This window comes from Eleutherodactylus coqui, chromosome 8 (assembly GCF_035609145.1).
Source record: "Eleutherodactylus coqui strain aEleCoq1 chromosome 8, aEleCoq1.hap1, whole genome shotgun sequence".
Taxonomy (NCBI): domain Eukaryota; kingdom Metazoa; phylum Chordata; class Amphibia; order Anura; family Eleutherodactylidae; genus Eleutherodactylus; species Eleutherodactylus coqui.
Window position 1 is genome coordinate 76547161 of NC_089844.1, and position 27084 is coordinate 76574244.

General features: G+C 42.6%; 1 protein-coding gene across 5 annotated transcripts in view; it reads left to right on the forward strand.

Annotated features, from left to right (window-relative positions):
• TLK1 (tousled like kinase 1) overlaps positions 1 to 26626 on the forward strand; it is a 253962-nt gene extending 227336 nt beyond the window's left edge. For all 5 annotated transcript variants that reach the window (XM_066575874.1, XM_066575876.1, XM_066575877.1 and 2 more), the window contains 13 exons: positions 2395 to 2505; positions 4097 to 4233; positions 6714 to 6902; positions 9226 to 9292; positions 12081 to 12178; positions 12450 to 12531; positions 15055 to 15146; positions 15225 to 15314; positions 19637 to 19806; positions 22612 to 22747; positions 23051 to 23162; positions 23241 to 23348; positions 24661 to 26626. In XM_066575874.1, coding sequence (XP_066431971.1) covers positions 2395 to 2505; positions 4097 to 4233; positions 6714 to 6902; positions 9226 to 9292; positions 12081 to 12178; positions 12450 to 12531; positions 15055 to 15146; positions 15225 to 15314; positions 19637 to 19806; positions 22612 to 22747; positions 23051 to 23162; positions 23241 to 23348; positions 24661 to 24837 — 1569 coding nt within the window. In that variant the 3' untranslated portion in view covers positions 24838 to 26626. The remainder of the gene's footprint in view (positions 1 to 2394; positions 2506 to 4096; positions 4234 to 6713; positions 6903 to 9225; positions 9293 to 12080; positions 12179 to 12449; positions 12532 to 15054; positions 15147 to 15224; positions 15315 to 19636; positions 19807 to 22611; positions 22748 to 23050; positions 23163 to 23240; positions 23349 to 24660) is intronic.
• The last annotated feature ends 458 nt before the right edge of the window (positions 26627 to 27084 follow it).

Genomic DNA, 27084 nt, shown 5'->3' on the forward strand with positions numbered 1-27084 from the left:
CTTCCAGCCATGTTCTAATTACTTGACTTCTTGGAGGGCTGGGTAGAATATTGCTTTTTGTAGCAGTCTGTGCAGCTAGGCATCCAAGGCTGCTTGTACATCTCGTAGAATAGTCATCCTATAAATAACCAGCCGTGCATCCTCTATAAATAACTATTGCAAAGATAAATAGGCGAGAAATTGACAGTAAATGTTAACAGTTTAGATTCAGAGAGTGTCTCGGGGAGGCAGACGGGGTTATTTTATCTGGTGCTGCTAGTAGAGCGCACTGATGAATTGGAATGTGCTCTGGTAGATACAAAAGAACTGCACATAGGTGGAAAATTCCTTCTGCTAAATGGCTTCCGGCTTTATTTCCAGTTTTTGGGGGTTTTTTTCTTAGTCATTTATGGGTCCGGTCATAATTTCCAGTTCTATAGGAAATCACAAAAAAAGTTCTATAGGTGTGACATTTATTTTTGCTTATTATGAATGCATTGCATCGCTACAGTTTAGCATCCAGTATGTAGAATAGTTCGGCCATTTTAAAAAAAAAAAAAAGGATTTTTTTTTTTTTTTTTTTTTAGCGCTGGACATTCACGAAAATGCTCAGCCCCTTTCTGGTGGTGTACATAGTCATCTTCCAACCCTATCCAGATCACTTCAAGTTTGTGAACATTATAAACTGCTAACCTAAAGCAATGAATGAATATAGAAAAATTGGTGTCCATCGTCCACTAAAAGCATCGTTTTATTTCTTTTTTTTTCTAATGTATAAAACCGTAAGCTCAGCACTGCTCGCCTTGGCGCAATTTGTCTTTATCATTCAAGCTTGAAATTGTTGTCCCTGTGGGGGTCTTTCCCTAGTGATCTGATTGCTGGAGCCCCTTGTAGTAGGGGCTTGTGATATGTGGTTGCATCCAGTGCTCCACACAGAGAGCCTCTTTTTGCAGCGGATCTCCACTTTGACTTAAATGGGTATTCCGGGACTTTTACTATTAACCCACCCTCAGGATAGGTCATCAATAGTTGATCAGCATGCATGCGCTGCTCTGGATCCCCACCAATCAGCTGATTATCCAACCGGTTGTCAATGCGGCGGACCCAATGTTGTCATCGATGGTCAGGGACTAAAGCGTAATAGACTGCTGAAATCAATGGTAGCGATGCCTCCTATGACACTTCCATCTATGACCGCAATGAGGAGTTGTAAATGTTACAGGAGGCATTGCTTCCATTGATTTCAACAGGAGTAAAGCTATTACACTTCCGGCCCTGACTATCAATGATGATGTCTGGCCCAGCTGCACTCAAAGTTGGCAGGACAATCAGCTGATTGGTGGAGATCCCAAGCGGCAGACCCCGACCGATCAACTATTGATGACCTATCCTGAGGATAGGTAAGGTATTACCAATAATAAAAGGCTTGGATTACCCCTTGTGCATCCTGAGTGTGGTTCCAAGCCTGCCAAGTGCAACACTTATCAGTAAACACTGCCCAATGTTGCCACCATGGTGATGATTGAGGCCTCCAGCATTGTGCTGCATTACTGTACGAGGTGCTGAAATCTACTGTGTAGTACATCTTGCCCTCAATCTGCTATCGCTTTTGGGTGTTCTGCACATGAACACAATGCATTCGCGCTTGTGCCAACCTGGGAACCTTTAGTGTAGCATGAAGTAGTAGTATTTAAGGCTGCAGTTTGCCCTTTGCTTTGCTTTCATCAAGGCCAAACTAGTTATCTCCATTGGATATGTTCTAAAGCTACCGTGTTTCCCAGAAAATAAGAACCTGTCTTATTTTAATTTTGACCCAAAAGAGGCCCCAGGGTTTATTTTCGGGGATGTCTTATTATACTTACCTAGCAGGCTCTGTCCAGGTCCCTGTCACTGCTCCCTGAAGCTCCGATGCGCTTTTTGCAGTCCTCGGCCGCCGACAGAAGATCACTTCCTGGTAACAGGATTCATAAATCCCGCCTCCAGGAAGTGATGGCTTTGATTGGCTGAGCACCGCTTGAAAACCAATCAATGCAGTGTTCCATGAGCCAATCACACTAGGGAGGGACCTGGACCGAACCTGCTAGGTAATCTATTACTTTTTTAATGTAATGAGGGTTGGGCTTATATTTCAAGCCTCCCGAAATTCACTGAAAAATCAGGGTAGGGCTTATTTTCGGGGAAACAGGGTAGTAACTATGTACTTACGGGTTTCTGCATGGGGACTATACAACTGCATTTCTGTATTCCTTTAAACTGGTGCTATAAAGGTGAATACCTTCCTTGTTGACTTTGTGATTTTTGCCTGTTGGCAGCTGTGAATAAAGTGCTCTTAATACCAGGGTGATGTAATATTTAAATGGGGAGAATTAACTTGTCTTGTAGCATTTTTGTAATCATTTTTTTTTCATCTTTCAGACAAACTGTGATCTTCGACGACAAATAGATGAACAGCAAAAAATTCTCGAAAAATACAAAGAAAGGTTAAATAAATGTATTTCAATGAGCAAAAAACTTCTAATTGAAAAGGTGAGTCCATATCGGTGCAAAAAACGTTGCTGGGCTGCATTCAGACTTGTGTATTTTAGCTTCCCTATTGCTGACTCCTGACTTTATGATGTTTAAGTGAACTAGGCTGACGGTACCGTGGAGTTGCATGGCCATCCAAGTTTGGTTCACTTGAACTTCGCAATAGTCCAGGGTAAAACACAGACGCTATAAAGTGGCTGCATTGCAGGTGTGTAAATAAAGGATCCTGTATACATTAAACTATAATTGGCCAAACCTGTGGAAGGCAGCGGGATCAGACAATTCTCATATATGTTTGATGGTCTCCAGACTAGACCCAACAGATTATGTCTGGAGAGGGATTGATCGGATATATTGAGTTTTAACGCTCAATCCTTTTGTCCTCACTGGAGATAAGTTGCCACCAGATGTGTCCGGCTGCGGCTGTCTCCACTGCCCATATGTAAAATAGATGACCGTTCCGCCAACTCAAGCATTTGCATTGGATTTTGGTGTGGATTCGCCACAGGTTTCATCCTCTTGTTTGAACAACTAGTATCAGTGGCATTTAAAATCTGCACCGCAGGTCAATTCATTCTTCAGATTCTTATAGCAGCATGCGGATGAGATTTCTTGAAATCTAACCCACTTGGCCTCTACTGTAATACGCTGTGTATTTTCTGCAGTCAGATCTATGACGGAAAATATGCAGTGTATATCCCAGGTGTGCACGTACCCTAAAGCATGTCATAAATTCTTTGATTATTTGTGTCCATATGGAAGCACTACTGTCTGCTACAATCAGCAGAGTAGTCTTAGTGTTCATCTTACCTGCTCTGTATTAACTACTTAAAACAATGGACTTAACTTTTATTCGTATGAATAGTGAATTATAAAAAAATCTCCTCTGTTTATTAGACCAACCATTATGGAATTAAAAGGTTATGGAAACCTTTGTGCATGGAAAATCAATACACATGTAGCAATTACTAAGTCCCTGCAGAAAGAAATGACGCGCACACTTTTTTTCCCCATTGAGTTTTTCTTCTCATTGATTTAAAAAGCATGCTACTTGGATTGTATGCGCTCCTTCCTTTTTTTTACATGCAAGTTTTTGGCTTGGGGAAATTCCCAGCACTGATTAATCTGGTCTCTCTCATGAACATGTACACGCTTAGCTCCCCCTTTCCTCTCTCAGAGGCTGCGTAGCATAACCCCATCCACTAAATACTCCATGGCTATCTTTCCATGTATCTCATCCTCTCTTTGAGTAGCTGCTTATAGTTCCCCCTCACTACTATTCAGGGAAGAAAATGCACCCAGAGTGAATTACAATCCTCTGTAATAGTAGCTTTCTCTGCTCTCTCCTCCTGATCTCCTCCACCATCTTTTGGCACTGTCATACTGTCCTCTAATAGCTCAGTAAAAAGGCAGTGAATTTTTGCCCAAAAAATTTTTATTTCCAAAAACATAGCAAATGTGTACATAGCCTTTAATTTCTTGCCTTATTGGATGATCTGTCCTTCCATTCTGTATACACGGTTGCCTTATAACTGGATAGCAGACTAAGTATTGTATAAAAACCAATGGATATTTTGCTTATTTAATACAGAGCACCCAGGAGAAGCTGGCGAGCAGAGAGAAGAGCATGCAGGACAGATTGCGGCTGGGACACTTTACCACCGTCCGGCACGGGGCCTCCTTTACTGAACAATGGACAGATGGATTTGCTTTTCAAAACCTTGTCAAGTTAGTCTATTGTTATGGAATTTCTAGAATTATCACTCATGAGCCAAATGATGTCATTGTATTTTACTGGCAGGAAAGTTCTGTCTGAGGCTTTTAGCAAAGAAATACTCAACGTGGCATATTAAATTAGTTTCAGGAAGGTTCAGGAAAGCCTGCATTCAGAGGACATTCATGGAAAAGTCATCATAGTCCACCGCCACAGTACATTGTAGGACTGGTCCAAAAGGCGGTTAATCTCCTACCGTCCACAAACCAGCGTCTGGAGCCTTTTTTTTCTTGCTTAGTATAAATATTAGAAGTAGGGGAAATGTAGCATCATCTTCAAGCTTCGTGGAAAGATGGTCTACTCTATTGGAGGAACCTACCTTTTCTTTTCATAAAGGTTAAGTTTGGAAGTGCAAGAGAACACTTTTTTACTTTTTCTGGGATAATTTGTGGATTTTAATCACTTTTTACATCTTGATGTAGTCCGTCCGCAACCACCGGGAACACAGAAAGCTCTGATCGTGTCCGTTAACGCTTGCGTTGTGATGAAGACTGATTGCGGCGGTGTACCAGGGATGGAGGGGGAGGAGTGGAATGTAGCTGTGATCGCCATTCCCAGGGACATGAATGCAGGGGCTGGCATCGCCATGGAATGCAGATGGTCTGGGACCGGATAAAGGACCCAAGAGCTGTGTTTGGTAAAAAGCTTGTTGGAGCATACCAGTTTGTGCCATAACAGGCCTCCTGTGCATTTTTATTTCTCCTCCCCAGTTAATAAAATTAGAAGCCAACGTATATTTATTCCAAAATAGTGCGTATAGACCATATATCTTAGGGCGCAAAAAGACCTCATACTCCTGCATTGATGCTAAAGTAAGATGAGTTATTTGTTTCAGAATGGCAAAATGGAGAATCAAGAAAAAAATGTGCAATACTGAAAGCCAAAAATGCACCTGAAAATGTTTAAGGGAGGAGGGGAGAAAATTTTGAGTGTCTCTTTCCAACACTAGCACATGCAAATGGAAGATGGTGCAATGCTCTACGGCGCTACCTATTAGAAGGCAGCGTTCCTGTCTGATTTTTTTTTTCAACAGGCCTTGTAATGTTACTGGAAATATAAGCCAAAGCCAGAGTCGTCTGCAGAAGAAAAAGATAGCCATGTGCAGACAGCATGTTTCAGGGTTTTTGCCTCTCATCAATGTACAGGTTGTTGGGTTGGAGGCCTATAATGTCATTCGGGAAGGTTATGGTTTCTCCTTGTGGAGAGCACTTAGTAGGTGTGAGAATACTTAAAACATGACTGAAAATATACGCTTGTCTGTACCCAGTTATCTTTTCTTACAGAAGAAGATTTTGGCTTATATTCACAGTCAAGACCTGTTAGAAGGTAGTATTCCTGTAGGCCAGTATCCAACCTTTTAATAGGTGGTGCCCCAGAGGCATTGTACCCCTTCCCTCCCACCTATTTGCATACTAAATTTCCCAGAGGAGCATCCATGGCCTTATAAGTCTCTTCTAGATACTCTTCACAAGGCGAAGCTATACGCCTCTTGATCAACACTAGCGTGTAAGCTTGCCATGGTGTATTCAAATGCAGAACTTTCTGTGACTAGTTTGATTCTTCTAAATGAGGGTGTTGGCCGCAAGCCCCACTCTTATGAATGGGATTATGCGTAAAAAAGTTTTGCCACAAATCTTCCACAAGAGAATTCACCCTTCACGTGACAGTATTTGGAAGCCAAATCTAGGAATTGAACCTGCTGAGAAAATGTACAATGAAAAGTTTGCATCTCACTCATATTTTGGACCAATCCTAGTTTTCACTGGTCAGGAAGGTGCAGTATTTGTTCTGTATAGGTACGTTACAATACGTGTGTTTGGCACAAGAATACTGTACATTACAGGCGTAGTAATATAAATGTGTTTCTTAAATCAGCCTATGCAAATATAAATATATATATATATCCACCTTCAAAGGAAATGGCTAGCAGTTAAATGGTAAACAAGCTCAATATTATAGATTGGTATGTACAAGTAGAAGTTAAAGCTCCCCCTACGATTTTCATGGCAAGGGGAGGAACTTCTTATCTCTAACTGCATACTTTCGGTCCAGATTGGAATATTATAAAGTCTATGCTACTTGGGTATATAGGAATTACGTGTTAACATAGCGACATACACCTGGGGCGTAAACATATGTTAATCATCAGTGTCATTACATACTAGGCCAATCATGAGTTGTTATGAGGTTGTCATATTCAGTATATCTGTATTGTACTTCCTTTGAATTAACCAGAAGATTATGGGGGCTGACGGATAACATCCGTGAGTTGAAATACATATATTCATGCATGAAGCTTCTCATTATTACCAATCTGGGGCAGATCAGTGAAATCTTCTGGAATATGAATTATTCCTATAACACAGGTTATGAATGTTGATTTTTATATATTTCTGTATATGTTTATATGTCCATTATTGTGGCTGTTTTGCAGGCAACAGGAATGGGTAAATCAGCAGAGAGAAGATATTGAACGCCAAAGGAAGCAGCTGGCAAAGAGAAAACCGCCATCTTCCAATAGTGCCCAGACGCCATCCTCCAATTCTGAACCAAAGCAGAGGAAAACCAAGGCTGTCAATGGGGCAGAAAACGACCCATTTGTGAAACCTAGTTTACCTCAATTGTAAGTTTTTGTTGTTTTGTGTGCCTCTTGTTGGGTATAACTTAAAGGGAATGTGTTATCAGAAAATGACCCATTGTACAATTCACAATCTGTGTTTAAAAAAATCCTAAAATCCTGCAAGTTTCACAGTAACCACTAATCCTAGTGATTAGTCTGATCCTTCCTTTTCTGTAGAGAAAACTTTTCAGCAGGCATCCCACCATCATCACAGGCAGGGTTACAATGAGAAGTAACATCTAGACATAGACAGTACATGATTCACCATTCACAATAGGGGATGGTCGCAGCTCACTCCCCCCACCCCCTCACTGCACAATTACTTTTGCACATGTCACAGAGCATATCTACTACCCTCTCCCATAGAAGTCGGAGTCCCCTCTAGTCTGTGGGAATGGCCCACGGGGCTGCTGTAAAGCATATCTCAAATGCTGTTAACTGCAGCTCAGGCAAGATGGCCGCCCCCGTAATCATGTACAGGCAATAGAATTTAACAAAAATCTACAGCTATATAATAAAAGCAGATTGAAAAAATGGTATATGTTTCACTGTCTGGTTTTAATTAGTACAAATATATATGTGATAAATTCCCTTTAAGGTATCCATAAGAATATATAATAAAGTGAGTGCTAGAACGAGGGGGCTGCAGCACTTGCCTAAGAACTGTGCCCCTGAACCTGCATTTGCTGCTTTTCGGCCCCACCCTGCAGCTGGAAGCAGCCTGCATAGAAGTCTATATAGAAAGCAATATAGACATCTATGCAGCCGTCTTCTGCTCCCGGGAGGAAAAGCTGTGCAGTTAACTGAAGGGGCGCAGTGCTCAAGTGATTGCGGCAGCCCTTTTTTTCTATCGATCAGCAGCAAGAACCCCACCGATCAAAACTTTTGACACCACTTCTATGTCAAAAGTTTCTAAAAAGTGCAACTTCTTTTCCTTCACATATCCTCTGCATCTAGAATACAACAAGCTTTATATAAAATAATAATACCAGTATATTTTATTAGCTCTGCCTTCTAATGCAATGTATAAAAGTCGCATCAATAATTCAACAGTGCGGTTGCAGGTAAATGCGTTTTCTTAGGACAGTAGGTCCTTGTTGAAGACGTTCTCATTCTTGCACTTAAAGGGGTTGTAGGAGATTAGAAAAACATGACTGTCTTTATACAGAAACTGCGCCACTCTTGGCGATAGGCTGTGTCTAGTATTGCAACTCAGCCAAAGTAACATGAAGTTATTGTAGCTCATCCACATTCCAGTTGGTTAGGCTGAGCTCCAGTACTAGACACTACTTATGGCCAAGACTTTCAGTTCAAAGCAAGATTGACTAAAATGTGTGAGAACCTGTGTTTTGTGATTGGTGGGGATCCCAGTGATCAGCGCTGCCCTGATCACATATTGGCAGCACACCCTGGCGCTATGCCATCTATTTTGATAGCTATGGAAATCCTTTTATATCATAATATATATTGAGGTAAAGGCGTTGTCCTATGAAATTAGATTATCCCCTATCCACAGGACATGGGATGATGAACTGATCAGTGGGGGTCCAACTGCTGAGAATCCCACTGGCCCTAAGAAGGGTTGTCCAAGTTCATTCAAATGGAACGGCTGGAGATAGCGGAGTTCAAGCGTGAGTCTATCTCCGGAGGTCTCTCTGAAATGAATGGCGTGGTAATGCACATGTAGATGGGGAATTCCTTAATAATCCCCCTTTATTTATATAGCGTATACATGTTACGCGACACTTTATATCCCTTCATATTGAGTTCTGTCCCCATTGGGGTCACAGTTTTTAAATTCACCCATTAGCATGTTTTTGGAGCATGGTACCCAGAGGAAACAAAGTGGGAACATGAAAAAACCCATACAGATGTTGTCTTTGTCAGATTTGAACCCAAGACCCCACGCTGATAGGCATCAGCACTGACCTAATTTCATAGAACAACCTCTCTAATGACATGTTTAGTGCATAAATCTACGTATTTCGGCATACGCGAATGCTGACCACCACTCTGGTTACTGCCGTTTTTGCAGTTGAATTTCTACATTTCATGACTTTTGCTCCCATTGCTGTTGGAAATACAATTTTTTTCCCCTTTATCGTTTTCTATAGCCGCTTCCAATTTTTCTTGAGCTGGCAGATAAGACTAAGTGAGGTCATTTTTATTCCTTTTGTAGGAACAATATAAGTTTCATCTATAAACCATGCCTGGAATGCGGAGCTCTCCTGCGCTTTGTCTGCCATAGACATATTGTGACTACGTTTACCCGTCTTAGAGTTGGTGAATATTAATGGCTAGATCTCTCTTTTTCTTCTTCATCCAGGTTAACCCCTGCTGAATATCATGAGCAGGAAGAGATTTTTAAGCTTCGACTCGGACATTTGAAAAAGGTACTGCATGTTCTCATACGATATTTTATTTTTATACTCCTTTATTTTTTACTATTTTATCAAATATCACACAAATAGCAAAAAAAAAACCCCAATGATTTCACCATACGGAACGCATCTATGTATAAACGTATTATCTGAAGCTTCGACACCCTCCCACCTTCTTACATTCACAGCTGAGACGTTCATCATTATGGTATTTTATACTGTATTTTTCGGGCTTCTTTTAAGTGCGCCATTTGTGTGTGCGCCCGGGTTCTGTAGTGAACGTGGCTACATATGCTCAGTAAAGAAAATTCCTAAATGGCATTCAAGCTTTTGCTTCTCTGCAGCGAGCGGGAACAATGGCTGCTGATTTTGCTTCCTGCTGCCGTCTGTGGAATATTGTCATCTGTGCTCTCAAATACGCCACTTGGTTTATTTCCTTCGAAGATTAGTTAACCTTACTTTCATAGATGAGTTTGCTTCTGTGGAGTGAAGGCTCTGTAACGTATGCTCTGTCATTATGGAAACTCTCGCACCACTGGTGGAGTATACAGGGTTAAACGGCTCAATAGCCCAGCATGACTTGCATTACAGAGCATTCATTTGGCGCCTGTGTTCCATCTGCATATTTCTTGCCAAAAATGGCAAAGGATCCTAGCAGAGGAAAGTGGGGAATTCTTTCGTCGGTGTTACGTTATTGTGTTTCGCAAGAAGTGCAGCCATGTTAACCTGCTCTTGGCGGATCTGCATGTTGTATGCACAGACCCTATACGCAGACAGAGTCCCTTCTAGTCTTTATTATGGACCTGTAGGTGCCATAATTCATTTCTTTTTGAGTTCCATGCATATGTTAAAAAGAAAAAAATATCCACTTGTCCAAAGATTTGTTTTAATAACCTTTCTAGTGTGGAGTCATGTCAGGAACCCTGACAAAGATCTGCTCTGTTCTAGAAAGCCCCTCACACACTTAGTATCCCCCTTCCCACTCTATGACATACATGTACATCATGGCTGGGAAGGGGTTAGTATGAAGTGCCCTATATTTACGGCATTCGGATTGGGAGGTCTCAGGAACTGGCTGTGACTGACAGCCAATGTCCTGCTTCAATGGTAGGGATCGGTGTGAACACCAATCCCCTCCGTTAACCCATTAAATGTTGCGATCAATGAAAGCTCGAAGGCCTAATGGGCTGGCATAGCTTTTAGTGTAAAGGCATACAGAGAATACACTACGGTACAAAAGTACTGTAGTATATTATATGAGCGATCATAAGATTGCAGATTCAAGTCTCCTACAGGGCCATTTAAAGACGTGAGAAAAAGATAAAACTGGTAAAAAGAAATCCACTTAAAAAATAAACCACTTTTTCGCATACTTTCCCCTTTCCTTGTTAAAATTTTCTTTAAAAAAAATCCACGTTTGGTATCGCTGCACTTGAAACAACCCATACAATACATGGAATGTGCTGTTTATCACACAGAGCAATGGCTATTAAAAAAAAGAGCCAATATGCTTTTTTTTGTTCATTTTGCCCCCTAAAAACACAGTAAAAATTAACAAAAAAGTCATATGTACCCCAAAGTGGTGGTACCAACATAAACTACAGCTCGTAAGGCAAAAAAATAAGCCCTCACACAGCTCTGTCCATGGGAAAAAAAATAGGTATTTTGAGTTTTTGAATGTAGCAAAGCAAAAAAAATAAATTTCTAAGAGTTTTTATCGTGTTTCTTATTTTGAATTTTAATGTTGGTATCAGAGCACAGAAGGAAGTAGTCATTTATACTACATAGCCAATGTCCTAAAAGAAGGCAGAATTGATGTGTTTTCACGCTTCTCCCCTCTACCTCCTCCTCCCCCTCCCCTCCTCTCAAAAAAAAAAGGTTATGTGTGTTCCAAAGTGGTACCAGTATCAACTGTAGCTTGCCATGCAAAGAACAAGCCCTTATACAGTTATCAATGAAAATACCGTATATTCCGGTGTATAAGGCGACTGGGCATATAAGACGACTCCCCCCAACTGTCACCTTATACGTTGGGAATACGGTGTCAAAAAAAAAAGCAGTACTCACCTCCCCCGGCAATCTGCGGCGCTGCTGCAGGCTGTCGCTCCCTCCTCGTCCCTGACAGAGCATTGCTTTCTGGATGCGGGGCTTGAAATCCCTGCCTCCAGAAAGCTAATGCTGTGATTGGCTAACTCAGGTGGTGTCAGCCAATCACAGCCATTCAATGATGTCAGTATGGAATTACTAAGAATGCAGTCTGTCTTCTATTATAAGATAGAATTGCATTGTTGCACTTTTGAGGGTCTGTATGATGTTGGGTCCAAAATATATCTGCAAGCCCTTAACGCTTCCCAAATTTTAGGTATGACTTCAGTTAATCCAATGATCGCCCTTTCCCCCAGGTAATAGTCACAGGAGACCCAACCTTGGCGGGATTCTCATACTGAATAATTAGCGGCCTCTGATGATTAAATAAATAATGATTTCACAGATTTAGATGGGTCTTCCCCTCCCTCCAGCAGACTGCAGTGGATGGAGAAGTGCAGATATGTGGCACATCCCCATTCAGTCTTTGCTTGGCTGGAGATGCCTCCAGCTTGCTTATCTTGTTGTCCAATAGTGGAACCTTCACCCATCAGACATTTATGGTACATCCTGCCGATATATTATAAATGGTCTGAAACCCCCGTTTAAAAAATATTAAGTTTGGGACAAATAAGTTACCCATTTGGAAGAAAGAAAAATGTATCGGGAAACTGACATATTTATCTCTACAACTTTGCGATTTGTCGTTTTGCAGGAAGAAGCAGAAATCCAGGCGGAGTTGGAGCGTCTGGAAAGAGTTCGAAATCTTCACATTCGAGAACTGAAAAGAATAAATAATGAAGATAATTCACAGTAAGTAACACATAAAGGGGCGGACCTCAATACCAACAGGGCTGAAGTGCTGGCTGAGAACCATGATGTATCCGACATGTATCCCCTGTACCTGACAGTTTAGGAAACACAGTGTCATACAAGTTTATTGCCAGAATGATTGTTTATTCTCACTTATTCATCTGCCTTTGCACAGTCAGTGATAGTGAGACGTTTATACTCCTACATTGCGGTTACGTTATTTGTATTGTTATATAAAATGCGTTTCTTTCTTTCTTTTTAATCTTTCCAGGTTTAAAGATCACCCTACGTTGAATGATCGCTATTTATTACTCCATTTACTAGGACGAGGCGGTTTTAGTGAAGTGTACAAGGTAACATTTATAGTTGTCTTTATGGGCTGACATTTAAACATTGGCCTTTTTAAAAAATTCGTTCAGGCTTTTTATTAGTCACAATATTTTTCTTCCGTGTTATTGGGTGCTTTTCACATGAGTATACATATTGGGATCGGTGCACATGCAGCAGACCAGGTAATGGGTCAGGCAATAATCCTGCTTTAACAGTGCTTAAAGGTTAACCCTTTCCAATCCAATTTGTATCCTGGTTTTCCTAGGGGGCTTACTTTTTTGCTGCCATTATAAAACGGCGCTATCTGCTGGCTAAAGCCAGTACTGCATGAGGTGACACGTTGGATAGGCTCCGACAGCAGATAGGCTGGCAATATATAGTAAGAGAACCCTGACGGACGTCTTCCAACATCGGAGCTGTACAGTCTTAAATCATTATGTCTTTAGATGTCAGACAGTGGATTGGAAAGGGTTAAATGCTCCTTAATACATGCATTGGCATAAAACTGACCTGTCACAGAATCTTGACAGTGGGGTTCCAAGAACATGTAATCCCCTAAATGAAAGTGCTTTCGAAAGAACAGTTTGAATTAGAGTTTTCAATCAGTTGACCTTTTGCTCCCAAAACTACCGCAATCTGATTATTGGTCCTATTTATTCTATATAAAATCACATTTATCTCCCTGTTATGCTTTATTCCAACACTTGTTTGTTTTTCATTATATTGGAGCGTAAAATAACGTGGTCAAGTACTCTATTCTATACTCCAAATATGGCGGAAACTAACGGAATTATTTATAAATGGACACCAAAGTGGTGTTCGTTTGGTTGACAGTGAATGGTTTTTTTGCGGGGGTTCCATCTCAATGCTGTTTTTGGCACTAATATATGTATTAAGCTCTGGCCAATCAGAGGCACATAGTACTGTTCAGTGTACATTGGGTAGTTTAAAAACTGCTGCAGCCATCTTGGTAGAGTAATAATAACTATATAGCGCCAACATATTCTGCAGCACTTTACATGCACAAAATAAGACCTAACATACAATGTTAAACTGATTGAACGACAGGGGGGAGGGCCCTGCTCACAAGACTATAAGGAAATAGGGTAATACAAGAGGTAAAAAAGTTTGTTCTGCACAATAAAGCAAAATAAAAGCATAGGCTACTATACATAAATACATAAAGCTGTATGAGCCGGTCACCAGCCGTACCTGTGTATATACAGGTGCAATAGGGTGTGTGGAGGATACAGTGGGAAGAGAGGAGTCAGATTTCCAAGGGGGAATGTAAAGCGAGGTAAATCGAAAAGCGTTAGATTATGGAATATGGAAGGCCTCCCTAAAAAGGTTTGGTTTAAGGCACTCTCATATCTGGTGGCATTGGAAATGAACGTAATTGTCTGGGGGTAGCACATTCCAGAGAACTGGTGCAGCTCTGGAGAAATCTTGCGGTGAGAAGTTTAGGTTAGAGGGGAACTTAATCTAAGGTCATTAGGAAAGTGGAGAGCACAGGTAGGGTGGTATAGAGAGATGAGGGAGGAGATATAGGGCGGCAGCATTGTGGAGGACCTTATGGATGAGTGATAAGTTTAAATTGTATTCTATGTTTGACGGGCAGCCAATGTAGTGGCCGGCACAGGGTAAAGGCTTCAGTTTAACGGTTGGACAAAAAGATACGCCTGGCTACTGCTTTCAGAATGGATTAGAAAGGGGAGAGTTTAGTGAGGGGAAGACCGATCAGCATCAATCTGCAGTAATCAAGTCCAGAGGGGATAAGGGCAGCAATAAAAGTTCTTGATGCCTCCACAGTGAGGAAAGAGCGGGTTCTGGAGATGTTTTTGTGGTGTGATTGACATGAGCGTGCAAGTGTTGGAATATAGGGATTGAAGGAAAGATTGGAGTCAAATATGACCCCATGACAGCGAGCTTCTTGCCGAGGAGTTATGATGGTACCACAGACTGAGATGGTAACGTCTGGATTATGTTGGTTAGGCAGAAGCCTAAAAAGGTATAGGAGCCTGAGAACTGTCAGTTCCGGGGAAAAACTGCAACGAAGGGCGAACACTAGATAATATTACTTCTCTCTAGTCTTGGGACAAATTTTTGTCCCTGGTCATTTCAATTCCGCAGTCAGGCAGTGACATTCTACAAAGGCTAAATACAAAAAGCTCGTATACTTGACTACAGCTCATCCAATAGAGCAGTAATGTGCTTTACATATGGAATCTAGAGAATGTTTGTATCCTGTCCACAGCATTGGGTGCGACGAGAAGTTATTTACTTCCCCGATTCCATGTATTGGGCCGATCAGCAGCGGTCCAAGAGAATTTTACGTATAGTGTAATCTATTTGACACCCATGTGCGGGTATGCCACAAGCACAGACAGCCTTCCACCCCTCTGTAGAATTTAGCTGCTTTTATTTGCTGGAGATCTCTAAAGGCTTTAGGCAGCTCTGAGAGGGATGCTGCTTTTTTTGTTGTTTTATTCTTTGAGATAAATTTGTGATTTGAGTTCAAACTTTGTGGCTTTGAATGTTCATTTCAGGCTTTTGATCTTTATGAACAAAGATACGCTGCTGTGAAAATTCACCAACTCAACAAGAGCTGGAGAGACGAGAAGAAGGAAAATTACCACAAGTAAATACTTTTGTGCCCTTTCATAATACAACCTGCCAGTCAACTCTGCAGCCATGTTAACCTGCCTGTTTGTTTTAGGCATGCCTGCAGAGAGTATAGAATACACAAAGAACTTGATCACCCCCGAATAGTTAAACTTTACGATTACTTTTCTCTGGATACAGACACGTAAGTAGAATCGCACCTTTGGTTCTTATTAATTCGGTTTATTATACTGCAATATTTCCCAGGTTTTTTTGTACTATGATATCTGTTAAATGAATAAAGATACCAGAATTGTATATAAACCACCTGATGGAATACGTAAAAAAGGAATTTTTTGGAACTTAAAGGGGTTGTCCCGCGCCGAAACGGGTTTTTTTTTTTTTCAACCCCCCCCCCCGCCGTTCGGCGCGAGACAACCCCGATGCAGGGACGTACAGAAAGCTTACCGGAGCGCTTACCTTAATCTCCGCGCTCCGGTGACTTCTATACTTACCGGTGAAGATGGCCGCCGGAATCCTCTTCCTCCGTGGACCGCAGCTCTTCTGTGCGGTCCATTGCCGATTCCAGCCTCCTGATTGGCTGGAATCGGCACGTGACGGGGCGGAGCTACACGGAGCCTGCATTCTGCACGAGCGGCTCCATTGAAGAGAGCAGAAGACCAGGACTGCGCAAGCGCGGCTAATTTGGCCATCGGAGGGCGAAAATTAGTCGGCACCATGGAGACGAGGACGCCAGCAACGGAGCAGGTAAGTAAAAAACTTTTTATAACTTCTGTATGGCTCATAATTAATGCACAATGTATATTACAAAGTGCATTATTATGGCCATACAGAAGTGTATAGACCCACTTGCTGCCGCGGGACAACCCCTTTAAAGGGATTGTCTTAAGTAGTTGTTTTATGATAAAACCCTGTTCCCCATGCAATAACATAACTAACCCACATATACTCACTTCTCCACGCTGCGTTGCTTCGCTCCCGTTGTTTGTTTACAGGCTGCAGTCCCACCTGTTTATAGTACATCAAAGGCTGCTGCAGCCAATGACGTCCCGTGAACCAGCTGGGACAGCCTATAATCATGACCTCAGAGGGCAGACCTTGAATGGCAGTGGGGACACAGTGGAGAGAGACAAATATATGCCGTTTAGTTATGTTACTGCATGCAGAATGGGGTTTTAACATAAAACAACTAAGACAACCCCTTTAAAATTGATGATGTATCCTAAGATTAGGGCAATTAGCATCGTATAGGTGGTGATCCAACACCTCCCGACAACCCTGCTGATCAGCTGTTTGAAGGAGTTGTGGCACTTCTGTGAATGCTGTGGCTCTACATTGCATGGCAGCAATCTCTGGCATTGCAGATCATTCATTTGAATAGGACTCTGCTGCAAACCGGCCATGTGACTAATGAATGGGATGTCACAGGTAGAAGCTGCAGCACTCACGCGAAAAGCTTATTTTCAGGGCTGCCAGTAGGCGGACCTTCACCAGTCTGATATAGATGAGCTATCCCAAGGGTAAACCCTCAATATTTAAAGGGGTTGTCCAAGTATTTTTAAATTAAGTTGCCAGGCATGTGATAAAATAACAATAGAAGCAGTACTTTCGGCTCCCCCCCCCCCCCCCCCCCAAACCTCCCCCACCAGGAAAACAACGGAGTGGCTCCGATGAAGAGTCCACTGTCAGCACAGACCGGAAATCAAGTGACCGCTGTAGCCAATCAGAAGCTGCAGGGTCACCAAAATCCTGGCATCCAGGATGTGAGCGCTGGTGCCGGGAGAACGGGCAACGACGCTGTGGCCTCTGACTACACAATCACCTGACATCCGGTCTCTGATGACTGTGGGATCTTCACCACTCTGCTGTTTCCTGGAGAAGAAAAAAAGGTAAGTACTGCAGCTTTTGTCATTTTATCACATGACTGTCCATTTAAAAATATTTTTAAACTCAAACATCCCCTTTAAGGCCTGTAAAACCCCTTTAACCAAAACATACATAATAGAACTAACAAGGTAATTCCCACTTGAAGAGATATTTGCATTTTAGCAGCTCGTGGCTGAGCTAAGAAGCCTGCGGCTCTATTGTAACCATGTAACAGAAACGGCACCGCGCTACACAGTTTCTGTAACTCCCATTCACGTTATTAGGAGTTGCGTAATTGGCGTAAGGCTTCCACTTTAGCTGTTTCTGCTATCTTCGGAGGGCCTATGCTGAGCAGGCGAATGCAGCTTTAATCTCATCCACATCACTGCAAGTAACTACACAACTCTGCAGGTTAGGTGGCAGTATTACTGGCAAAGTTGTGCAGCCATTTGCCACCGCAAGTGTGTGGTACATGTCCCTGTAAAATCGGGGGTAGTGCGGAGCCAAAAACAATTGCAACAAATTAGAAGAGGGGGTAAATAGTGGAAGACGGCAAAAAAGAGGGGAACGCGCAGGGTGGGAGAGACCAAAGGAATCTGTTAGTTGGACGCACTTGTACTGTGCTGTGATTGGCTGTCATGGGCAACATAGATTTTCTTTGACCCCTTCCCGATATAGGACGAACAGTTACGGCCTGCGGGATCGGGGTATGTATGAAGAGAGGTCACGTGGCTATCTCTCATAATACATCGCGGGTGCAGGCTACTTTTTGCAGCCGACACCCGCGTGGCAGCAGCTTCGATCGGCCAATTTTGACTACGGCATTTAAATCCTGTGAACGATGTTAGGAGGTCCAGTACGCCGCCCCACCTTCGTGTTTTTTTTTTTTCCATTTTACTCGACTTAGAATTTTTTTAAAGCCTTTCAGTACATTACATGGTATATTAAATAGTGCCATTGAAAAATACAACTCGTTACACAAAAAACAATCCTCATACAGCGACGTCAAGGGATAAATAAAGGAGTTACAATTTTTTTAAAAAGGGTTGGGGGCGGAAATGGGGGGAGGGGGGAAGGGCCGCACCATTAAGGGGTTAAAATCTCAATCTATGTTAATATATCTTTCGTTCAAGTTTTAATCCCGGTCAATGCCGGGTATCCCTGCTAGCTTAATAATCACATATGTGCAGCAACAACATCTGCCCTCCCCTGTCTGCTCATTTGGGGAGGCCTAGCTTATGATGTGCCAGATAAAACAATATTCACTGGCAGCATATACGGATGTAGAAAAAAACGATGCTTTATTACCCCATTACAAAAATGTAGCGACGTTTCGGCCAGATTGGCCTTCCTCAAGCTAAGGAAGCTTGAGGAAGGCCAATCTGGCTGAAACGTTGCTACATTTTTGTAATGGGGTAATAAAGCATCGTTTTTTTCTACATCCGTATATGCTGCCAGTGAATATTGTTTTATCTGGATTATATGGTTGGAGCTCATCTGGTTTGGGCTCTCTACTGGCGTTTTTGCATCTCAATTACCTGACTCTACAGGAGGAATTACTGCTGTGCTGCTGGAAACCCACTATTGTTCTTTAGCTTATGATGTGCGTCACAGAAGGGGAAATCAAGAATTAAAAACAATCCCAGAAAATGGCTGTTACTTACTGAGTGAGGAGTGCATATAGATGCATCCTCCTCTCACTATGCAGGTAGCTGACTACCAAATGGAGGAGCCAATAACACCTGTGTGGGCACCGATGAGACAGCCACTCACACTGCCTCCTGATAATGAGGGGGGTGGATGCTTGGTGTACACTCCCACACATAGTGGATACAGGGTGCCAGACCATTCTGATATATGTAGTTCACCATGCAGACCAGCAACCTATTAATGACGCCATGATAATTCGGCGGGTTGCCCTGCATATCCATCAGTGAACTACATTGGTACTGCCACCCTGGGCTCCCCCTGGAGTCTGGCAGGTCTGGCACCCTGTATCCACTATGTGTGGGAGTATACACCAAGCATCCACCCCCCTCATTATCAGGAGGCAGTGTGAGTGGCTGTCTCATCGGTGTCCTGCACAGGTGTTATTGGCTCCTCCATTTGGTAGGCAGCTACCTGCATGGTGAGAGGAGGATGCATCTATATGCACTCCTCTGTCAGTAAGTAATAGCTTATGATGTGCACCCCCTTACCCTTTGCTCCGCCGCACTTAATAATTGCATACGTGCGGCAGCTACGTCTGCCCTCAGCGTTTTTTTTACTATGTAGTCACGGTATAACGCTCGCATTGATTTCCATGGGGCCTCACAGACAAGCGTTCGATCTTGGTGCTGGACGGTGCTTTCCAGCGCCGCGACTTTCGTCCGCTGTCTGCTCTATTTTTCAGCATTTAGCGCACCTCATCAACCATCACAATGATGGGGTGCGCTAAAACACGCTCTTGGCTGTGGCTAAAAACAGAAATAACATTGCAACGCTTTGCTGCGTTCGTGTGAGAGTGCCCTTAGTATAGATATATAGGTTTAGGTGTCTGAACACATGAGTGAGAATTGTTTTTTCCCATACTCAGTGAAGCGGGGGCACCATTGTCTGTGCGTTCTTGTGTGTCAATATGGAATCTTTCCTCCCTTTCAGGTTTTGTACAGTTCTAGAATACTGTGAAGGCAACGACCTTGACTTCTACCTAAAACAGCACAAGTTGATGTCTGAAAAAGAAGCCAGGTCCATTGTAATGCAAATAGTCAATGCACTACGTTATCTCAACGAGATCAAACCTCCTATCATCCATTACGATCTTAAGCCAGGTAGGTGACTGACTTTCTTGTGACGGGGTACTCCACTGCCCTGGAAATTTACTGAAGTCCATTCAAGATGAATTTCTCTTACGTCTTTAAGGGTTGTCCGGGTGTGATATGATTTTTTTTTTTTTAAATGGATCCTAAACTGGCAAACCAATGAAAGTATCGGTATTTCCTCCCATCCTCTCCCCTACGTTTCACCTCTGCAGCCCCGCGGTCCTCCTGGTCTTTGTTGAGGAGTGTCTGGTCTCCTGGCATCACCACTCAGATGCTGGGAGCCATGATCCGAGGAGATCGGCATCTGACCGCCATGGCCTTCGATTAGCTGCAGTGGTCAGTTGGTATCCGTTCCTAAACCGCGGATTGCGGGGGGATTACCCCTGCTTTTACTGTTTTTACGGAATGGGATCGAGTTTTAAGAAATTATATCCCAGCCAAACAAACATGTGACATCAAACTGGTAATTGGTCCACCACTAGAACAAATGTGTTCTGTATGATGTTGACATCACTTTGTCGTTACACTGTGGCTTTGTTGTTGAAAATCTGACACCACATTAAGTACGCAGGCAATGATAGTCCTTTGCTTATAATTGTCAGATTTTCAGAAACTGTGTTCTAGACGTAGCGTTAAAGGGGTTTGAGCTCCCTGTAGAGTCCTTGTGTTCGGAAAATAAGTGGTGGTTCAATATCTTAGACTTCACCAGTGTGATTTAACACATGTCCTCACTTGGGAAAGTATAAATGATTTTTTTTTCTTATCTGACCATACTCTCTTAACAGTCACCCATACATCTTTCTGTGGAGGCCATTAACCCTTTCCAATCCAATTATTTTTTCTCAGCCATTCTCCCCAGCTCCAAATAAATTGGAGCTGGTGAAAATGGATGAGAAAAAATACATTTCCCTGCACCCTCCTGAACTGACAGAGTTTAGGAGGGTGCAGGTGCTCACTGCACCGTGGAGGGACCTGCTTACCTGTCCGGCGTCTTCCGCATTCTCCCTTCTGCCTCCCGGCTTGGCGATCATGTGACCGCTGGGGTCAGGTGGCACCCAGGGGTCACATGATCGCCGAGTCGGGAGACAGAAGGGAGAATGCGGAAGACGCCGGACAGGTAAGCAGGCCCCCCACGGTGCAGGCTCCCGGCTCGGCGTTCATGTGACCGCTGGGGGTCTGGTGACACTGGCGGTCACATGATCGCCGTCCGGAATCTCCGTGCATTACATAGCGCTCAATTAGCGCTATGTAATGTGTAAAGGAGAAGGCAGAAAGGGTTAAAAACCCTTTCTGCCTTCTCCTCGGGGGTCCTCGATGAGGACCAGTGCAGGAGTGTGTCTGACGATCGGGTGCAGATGCACTACTGCACTGCAGTGTCAGGCCTGCCCCGACATCGGAGCTGTGGAGGGAAATTATAATGTCGGGGCAGGCCCGACATTGGATTGGAAAGGGTTAAGGGTTTTTATTCTGATGCAGATGCCTATTTTACGGTGCTACATCAGAATCCTGGCATGGGAGAGCGGGGATTTAGCTGTCTGATGACAGCCAGGGTCCAGCTATAACAGCAGAAATTGGTGAAATCACCAGTCTTAGCCGTTTAACCCTTAGTGTGCCGCAGTCATTGTGACCGCAGCATATTAAGGACTGACAGAAGGAGGCAGGCTTCCTCTGTCAACCCCCTCAATCCCAATGGTTTGCTATAGCACCCAGAGGCTTGAAAGTGGCCTCCAAGTCTGCCATATACAGTGGCCTATTATGCTCAGCCATAGCTTCTATATAATACACTGCAATACTGAAGTATAAAAATGATCAAAAGGGCTGAACTTCAAGCCCTCTAGTGGGACAAAAATAAAGGTGTAAAAAAATAAATATATATATATATATATTAAAAGCAAATAAGTTGAAAAAGACTATATATAAATTTGGTATTAACATAAGCATTCTGACCCTCACAATTAATTCAAGATATTATGTATACTGCACGGTGAATGTTGTGGAAAAAAAAATAATTTTTTTTTTTTTGCTGGAATTGGAGATCTTGTTAATTTTGCCTCTAGAAAAAGTGGAATTATAAATAAACAAAATATAATGTTCCCAAAAATAGGAAGGAAGACTAGAACTCATCCTGTAAAAAACAAGCCCTCATAGCTCTGTCGATAATGTTAGGGCTCTGGGAATGCGTCAATATAGAAGCAAATCTTGAAAAAGATTTAAGTCTACAAAAAATAAAACATTAAAAAAACCTGTATACATTTGGTATAGCCATAATCGTGCTGACCCAGAGAGTAATGTTATCACAGTATTTATTCTGCATGCTGAATGTTGTAAAAATGAAATCCAAAAACAAATGGCAGATCGGTTGGGGTCCCGAGCGGCGAGCCCCAGTTGATCAACTATTCAGGACCTATCCTGAGGAGAAGTCATCAATAGTATTTCGCCTGGAAAACCCCTTAAATAGAGATGAGCGAGTATACTCGCTAAGGCACTTTACTCACCTGTCACCCGCGGTAGCCCCCGAATCTTTAGTGACGAGCGGGGGGATACTCGGCTAAGGCACTACTCGCTCCAGTAATGTGCCTTAGCGAGTATACTCGCTCATCTCTACCCTTAAACTGCCAGTCTGCAGAGAATATTACACACAAGTCCTATACAGCAAATTAGTAGTAACAGAATGTTAGGCCGAAAAAAGACCATTGTCCATCCAGTTGAGCATATTACCCCCCCCCCCCCCCCCCATGTTGATCCAGAGGAAGGCAATAAAACCCAAAACAATGAGGCAGGTGGAAAAGTATTTATGTGAGTTTATTCTTACAGGAAATATACTTCTTGTGGATGGAACAGCATGTGGAGAAATTAAAATCACAGACTTTGGCTTGTCCAAAATAATGGATGACGACAGCTATGGTGTAGATGGAATGGACCTAACATCACAAGGGGCAGGAACGTACTGGTAAATATGTACTTCATGGTATAGAATGCGGCATATGGTCGATTTGCATTAAGGATTCGTCATCATAGTCATAAATATAATATGGACGATCGAAAATATGTCATATGTCTAAACTTGCTCAGGATGAGTGGGGGGTTCCCAGACCCCCTGTTGATCATTGTAGTAATATGCCATCACGTTATAAGATGGGAAGAAGCCATTGTGGTGTCCATTGCAACCAGTATCCTGACCGTCAGGGATTTGAGCTCTGGATATATGCTGTTAATGTACATTACCGCTCAGCGTATATTCTCTTCCCGGCAGGTATTTACCACCTGAGTGTTTTGTGGTCGGCAAGGAACCACCTAAAATATCCAATAAAGTGGATGTATGGTCAGTCGGAGTTATCTTTTTCCAGTGTCTTTATGGTAGAAAGGTAAGAAACATTTACCTTATCTCGGTGTAATCACTTCTTCTACTGCAAGTATTTCATAATGAGCCATTTACCTTCCAGCCATTTGGACATAACCAGTCCCAGCAAGACATCTTACAAGAAAATACCATATTAAAAGCTACGGACGTTCAGTTTCCTGTGAAGCCTGTTGTAAGCAATGAAGCCAAGGTATGATTTTTTTATGTAGGGCCTTGCATTTTATAAACCGCACCCAGAGGGACATATATTCTTTCACCCAATTACTGTGTGCCTACAGCATCTGCAAATAGTTGCAACCAATGTAGATTCCATATGATGGGTCAAAATAGTTCTCATGTCCATCAGCTTTATACGTTGTACTGTATAGTTAAAGGGAATGGGAAAAAAGGTGTACAAAATGCATTCGTTAACATTGGTCTCTACATGTCTTATTGAAATATGATTTAGAATCCCATGTAACTTAAGTGGAGGTAATATAACTCAGATGCTGCCGGGCAGAAGTGAACATCTGCCCGAGCAACAAGGATCCATTGGCTGGGGGTTTGAGTCATGCTGGTACCAGCCGGCTCCCAAAACCACCCAGAGCAGGGCAAGAGGTGAAGTAAATACAAATCTGGTATAAAAAGCTCTCAGCCAAGCAGAGCTCAAAAGAGCAGCTCAGTGCTAATGATTAAAATCTCATGCATTTCGTATGGTGTTTCCATATTTTTGTCCACTCCCTGTACATAGCTTGTGTGTTGAAAACAGACTCTGGTCTATCAGGCCACCTCCAGTTAAACAGATGGAGGTAAAAATTTCTTCCTGACCACTTTTTAGTGGTCAGCCTGACCCTCGGTTCAATATTTTCCTCTGTTAATACTAATAACACTACTTCACATGGAAGATGTCTACACACAGTCTGTAATTACCAAATCTTCTCTTGTCTTAGTGATTGCTCCTCAAGGGATACAAGTATGATCATTTAGACTTTAACAACCCTTATTCTGTCATGCCATGTTCTTCATCACTACCAGTACAGGATGAGCCCCTCCAAAGCTTGTGGTTCTAGTTGCAGCATTGCTTACTAATGGTGATGCCATGTTTTATAAGGGTACATTCACACGTAGCGGCTTCCAGTGCGGAACTGCACCAAAATACAAGCCGGATCTTCTGCTACAGAAGGGGTTTGACATGGATCCACAGTAGATTTCCCCCTTTTAATTCAAAGAGGTGAAGTCTGCTGCAGACCTTCATCACTATCCACACCAAATGGTGTGTATTTTACTGTCAATCGACTGCGGAAAATCTGTAGCAAATCCGCTATGTGTGAACACACCCTTCGGCTACTTTTACACGGGCAAGCACGATATCGGGCCGTGAAACTCTGGATAGGTCATCAATAGTTAATTGCTGGGGACCCATCACTCAGGATTCCCAGCAATGAGGCCCAGTGATTAACTCTTGACGACCCTTTGGCTGCGTAGACTTCCTCACATATTAATATTAGTATTTTACCTTGCAGGCATTTATAAGACGGTGTTTAGCTTACCGCAAAGAAGACCGGTTTGATGTCCACCAGCTGGCCAGTGACCCGTACCTTCTCCCTCACATGAGACGATCCAACTCTTCAGGAAACCTGCACATGACCGGCCTAATGGCCCTTCCCACCACGCCTACGTCAAGCATCATTTCATACTGATCCTCCAGTCTAGGCCGGCATGATTATGTGTTCACTAGCTTTCAGGTGCAGATTTTAGTTTAAAGATGAAATAAAGATTTGAGTAGTTTTTTTTTTTCTTATCTCCCCCTCAACCAAGGACGTGTTTGAAGACATTATGTGTGTATCAGGGGAAATCGATCTCCTTAGTGTTATTTGTATGGCGAGCGAAGATGACTGTGAATATATTCTCCTTGACTGTAATCTTTTACATTGGCCTCAATGTGCTGTTAAGCCATTTTCCAAGCTACTGGGAATGACCCGGACTCGCTCTTGTTTTTCTGCCCTTGCTTACGGGCCAGGATGGTTGGACGCGAGCGTGCACGTGAAGCCGGGTTCATTCTCGTGGATGAGAGAAGGTTGTGCTCTCCCCCCTCCTTCCCCCTCCCCTCCTTCATTAGTGAGAACTTTTGTAAATATTCTTTGTAATACTAAAACACAATTGGTTGATACTGGAGAGTTTTAGCTGGAAGGGCATTTTTCATTATTTACAACAGAAAATCCATAATTAGATGACAGACGCGTAGGCAACACGCACCGCCCGGAGTCTCAAACACCTGTGTATTGAAACCAAAGCTAAAAGAGAGAGTGGGGTAGCACAATTTGTGTGTATTATTATTATTATTTGTTTTTTTTTTTTACCTGTTCACATTTTCAGGATAAGGTTTTGAGTTGCAAAGTTTTGGGTTGAAACTTTGTTTTTCATCATTCCACCTTTTTTTGTGTGTTGTTTTTTTTTTCTTTTGTTTTATTTTTTGGGGTTAGTTTTTTTTTTTTCTTTTCGGGCCATTATGTACATAAACCGCACACCGTAGGTACCAAAAGCTCTCAAAACTTTACATGAAATTTTCTATGCAGGACAATGAGAAATTCCCTTCTATCGCTGATGTATATTGTTGTACAGACGTCATTTTCATTTATTCATGTATTTTCAGCAGCTTTCTCCTCCCTCCGCCCCCCTACTTGTACAAATGTTTAAAACTTAATTGCTTTTTTTTTTTTCTATTGATTTTTTTTCTTCTTTTTTTAAGTTTTATTTTTAAGTCTCCTGGATGGCGCTTTCATTTGCTGCTAAATAACTTCTCATTTTTGCAAGACCATAGAAATGGCTTCTGTAAAAAAAAAAAAAAGAAAAAAAAGATAAAGGGGGCTAATCCGACGACCTCTTATGAACCTGGACAAGTTCATTAACAAGCATGTGTATCACATCTGTAAGACATATACAGTACTGTAAGCCTGTTTTACGCTTTCTTAACTGTGGCATGTTGACGACATATTGGGGAGGAACTCTTTTGGCCGCTTTTACTTCTCGGAGTGTTCCTTCACACAGGAGGATGAGGGTGTAAAATACATTCACACAGAACGACTACTCTTGGCTTAAGCCGCTGGTAGAACACGACAGACCTTCTTTTGTAATGACGTAGTATGCTAGAAAACTCTCTCTTTTTCTAGGCTGCTGTCTTTCTCTACTGCACAACTACTAGGAAAAGACCCCCTTAATGGCAGAGCGAGTCAACAGTCTCTGTAGCATTCAAGGGCGAAGTCCTGTCTCACATTCATGTGTACTTTTGTTCATGTTACAGAAAAGGAGGCGTTATTAACACAGATTACCATTTAATATTGTACAGTTAACTGTGGCTCTCGTTTGAAATGTTGCAAGCAATTTCATTTTTCATTGTACATAAATATACATTAACTGTCTCTTTAAGATGCTGCTGAAATTGTAGAGAATGTAGCCAGAACAGTAATAAATAATGAATTTGAAATTTCACATTTGTGTTCTGTGATATGTCTACTAGTATGAGAGAATCTATGGGGGAAAAACTTAATAAGCTCAGCATTTCCTGCGCCGGGCTGAGGGCTCCTTCATCCGGACGTATTTGCGCGTTAGTCCCCGCATACAGTAATATGGATGTTTGCTGTATAGTGACTGCCCTATAGTGTTTTTACATCCTTCAACTGTAGGACATGTATGGAGAGAGATCGCGCTGCCACCTCCCTCCATACATCGCGGGTGTCAACTGTTTCTTACAGCTGACACCCATGGGCAATAGCCCCGACAAGCCGCGCGACCGATCGGGGCTGTAAACCATTTAAATGCCGCTGTCAATTCTCAACGGTGTTGGGGGTCCCGTACGCCCCACCCCCGCAGTGAGATCGCAGGGAACCGTGCATGTGTCATCGCAGCCGGGGGCCCCAGGGTTGTTTTGGCAGTATGCCGATCAAGCC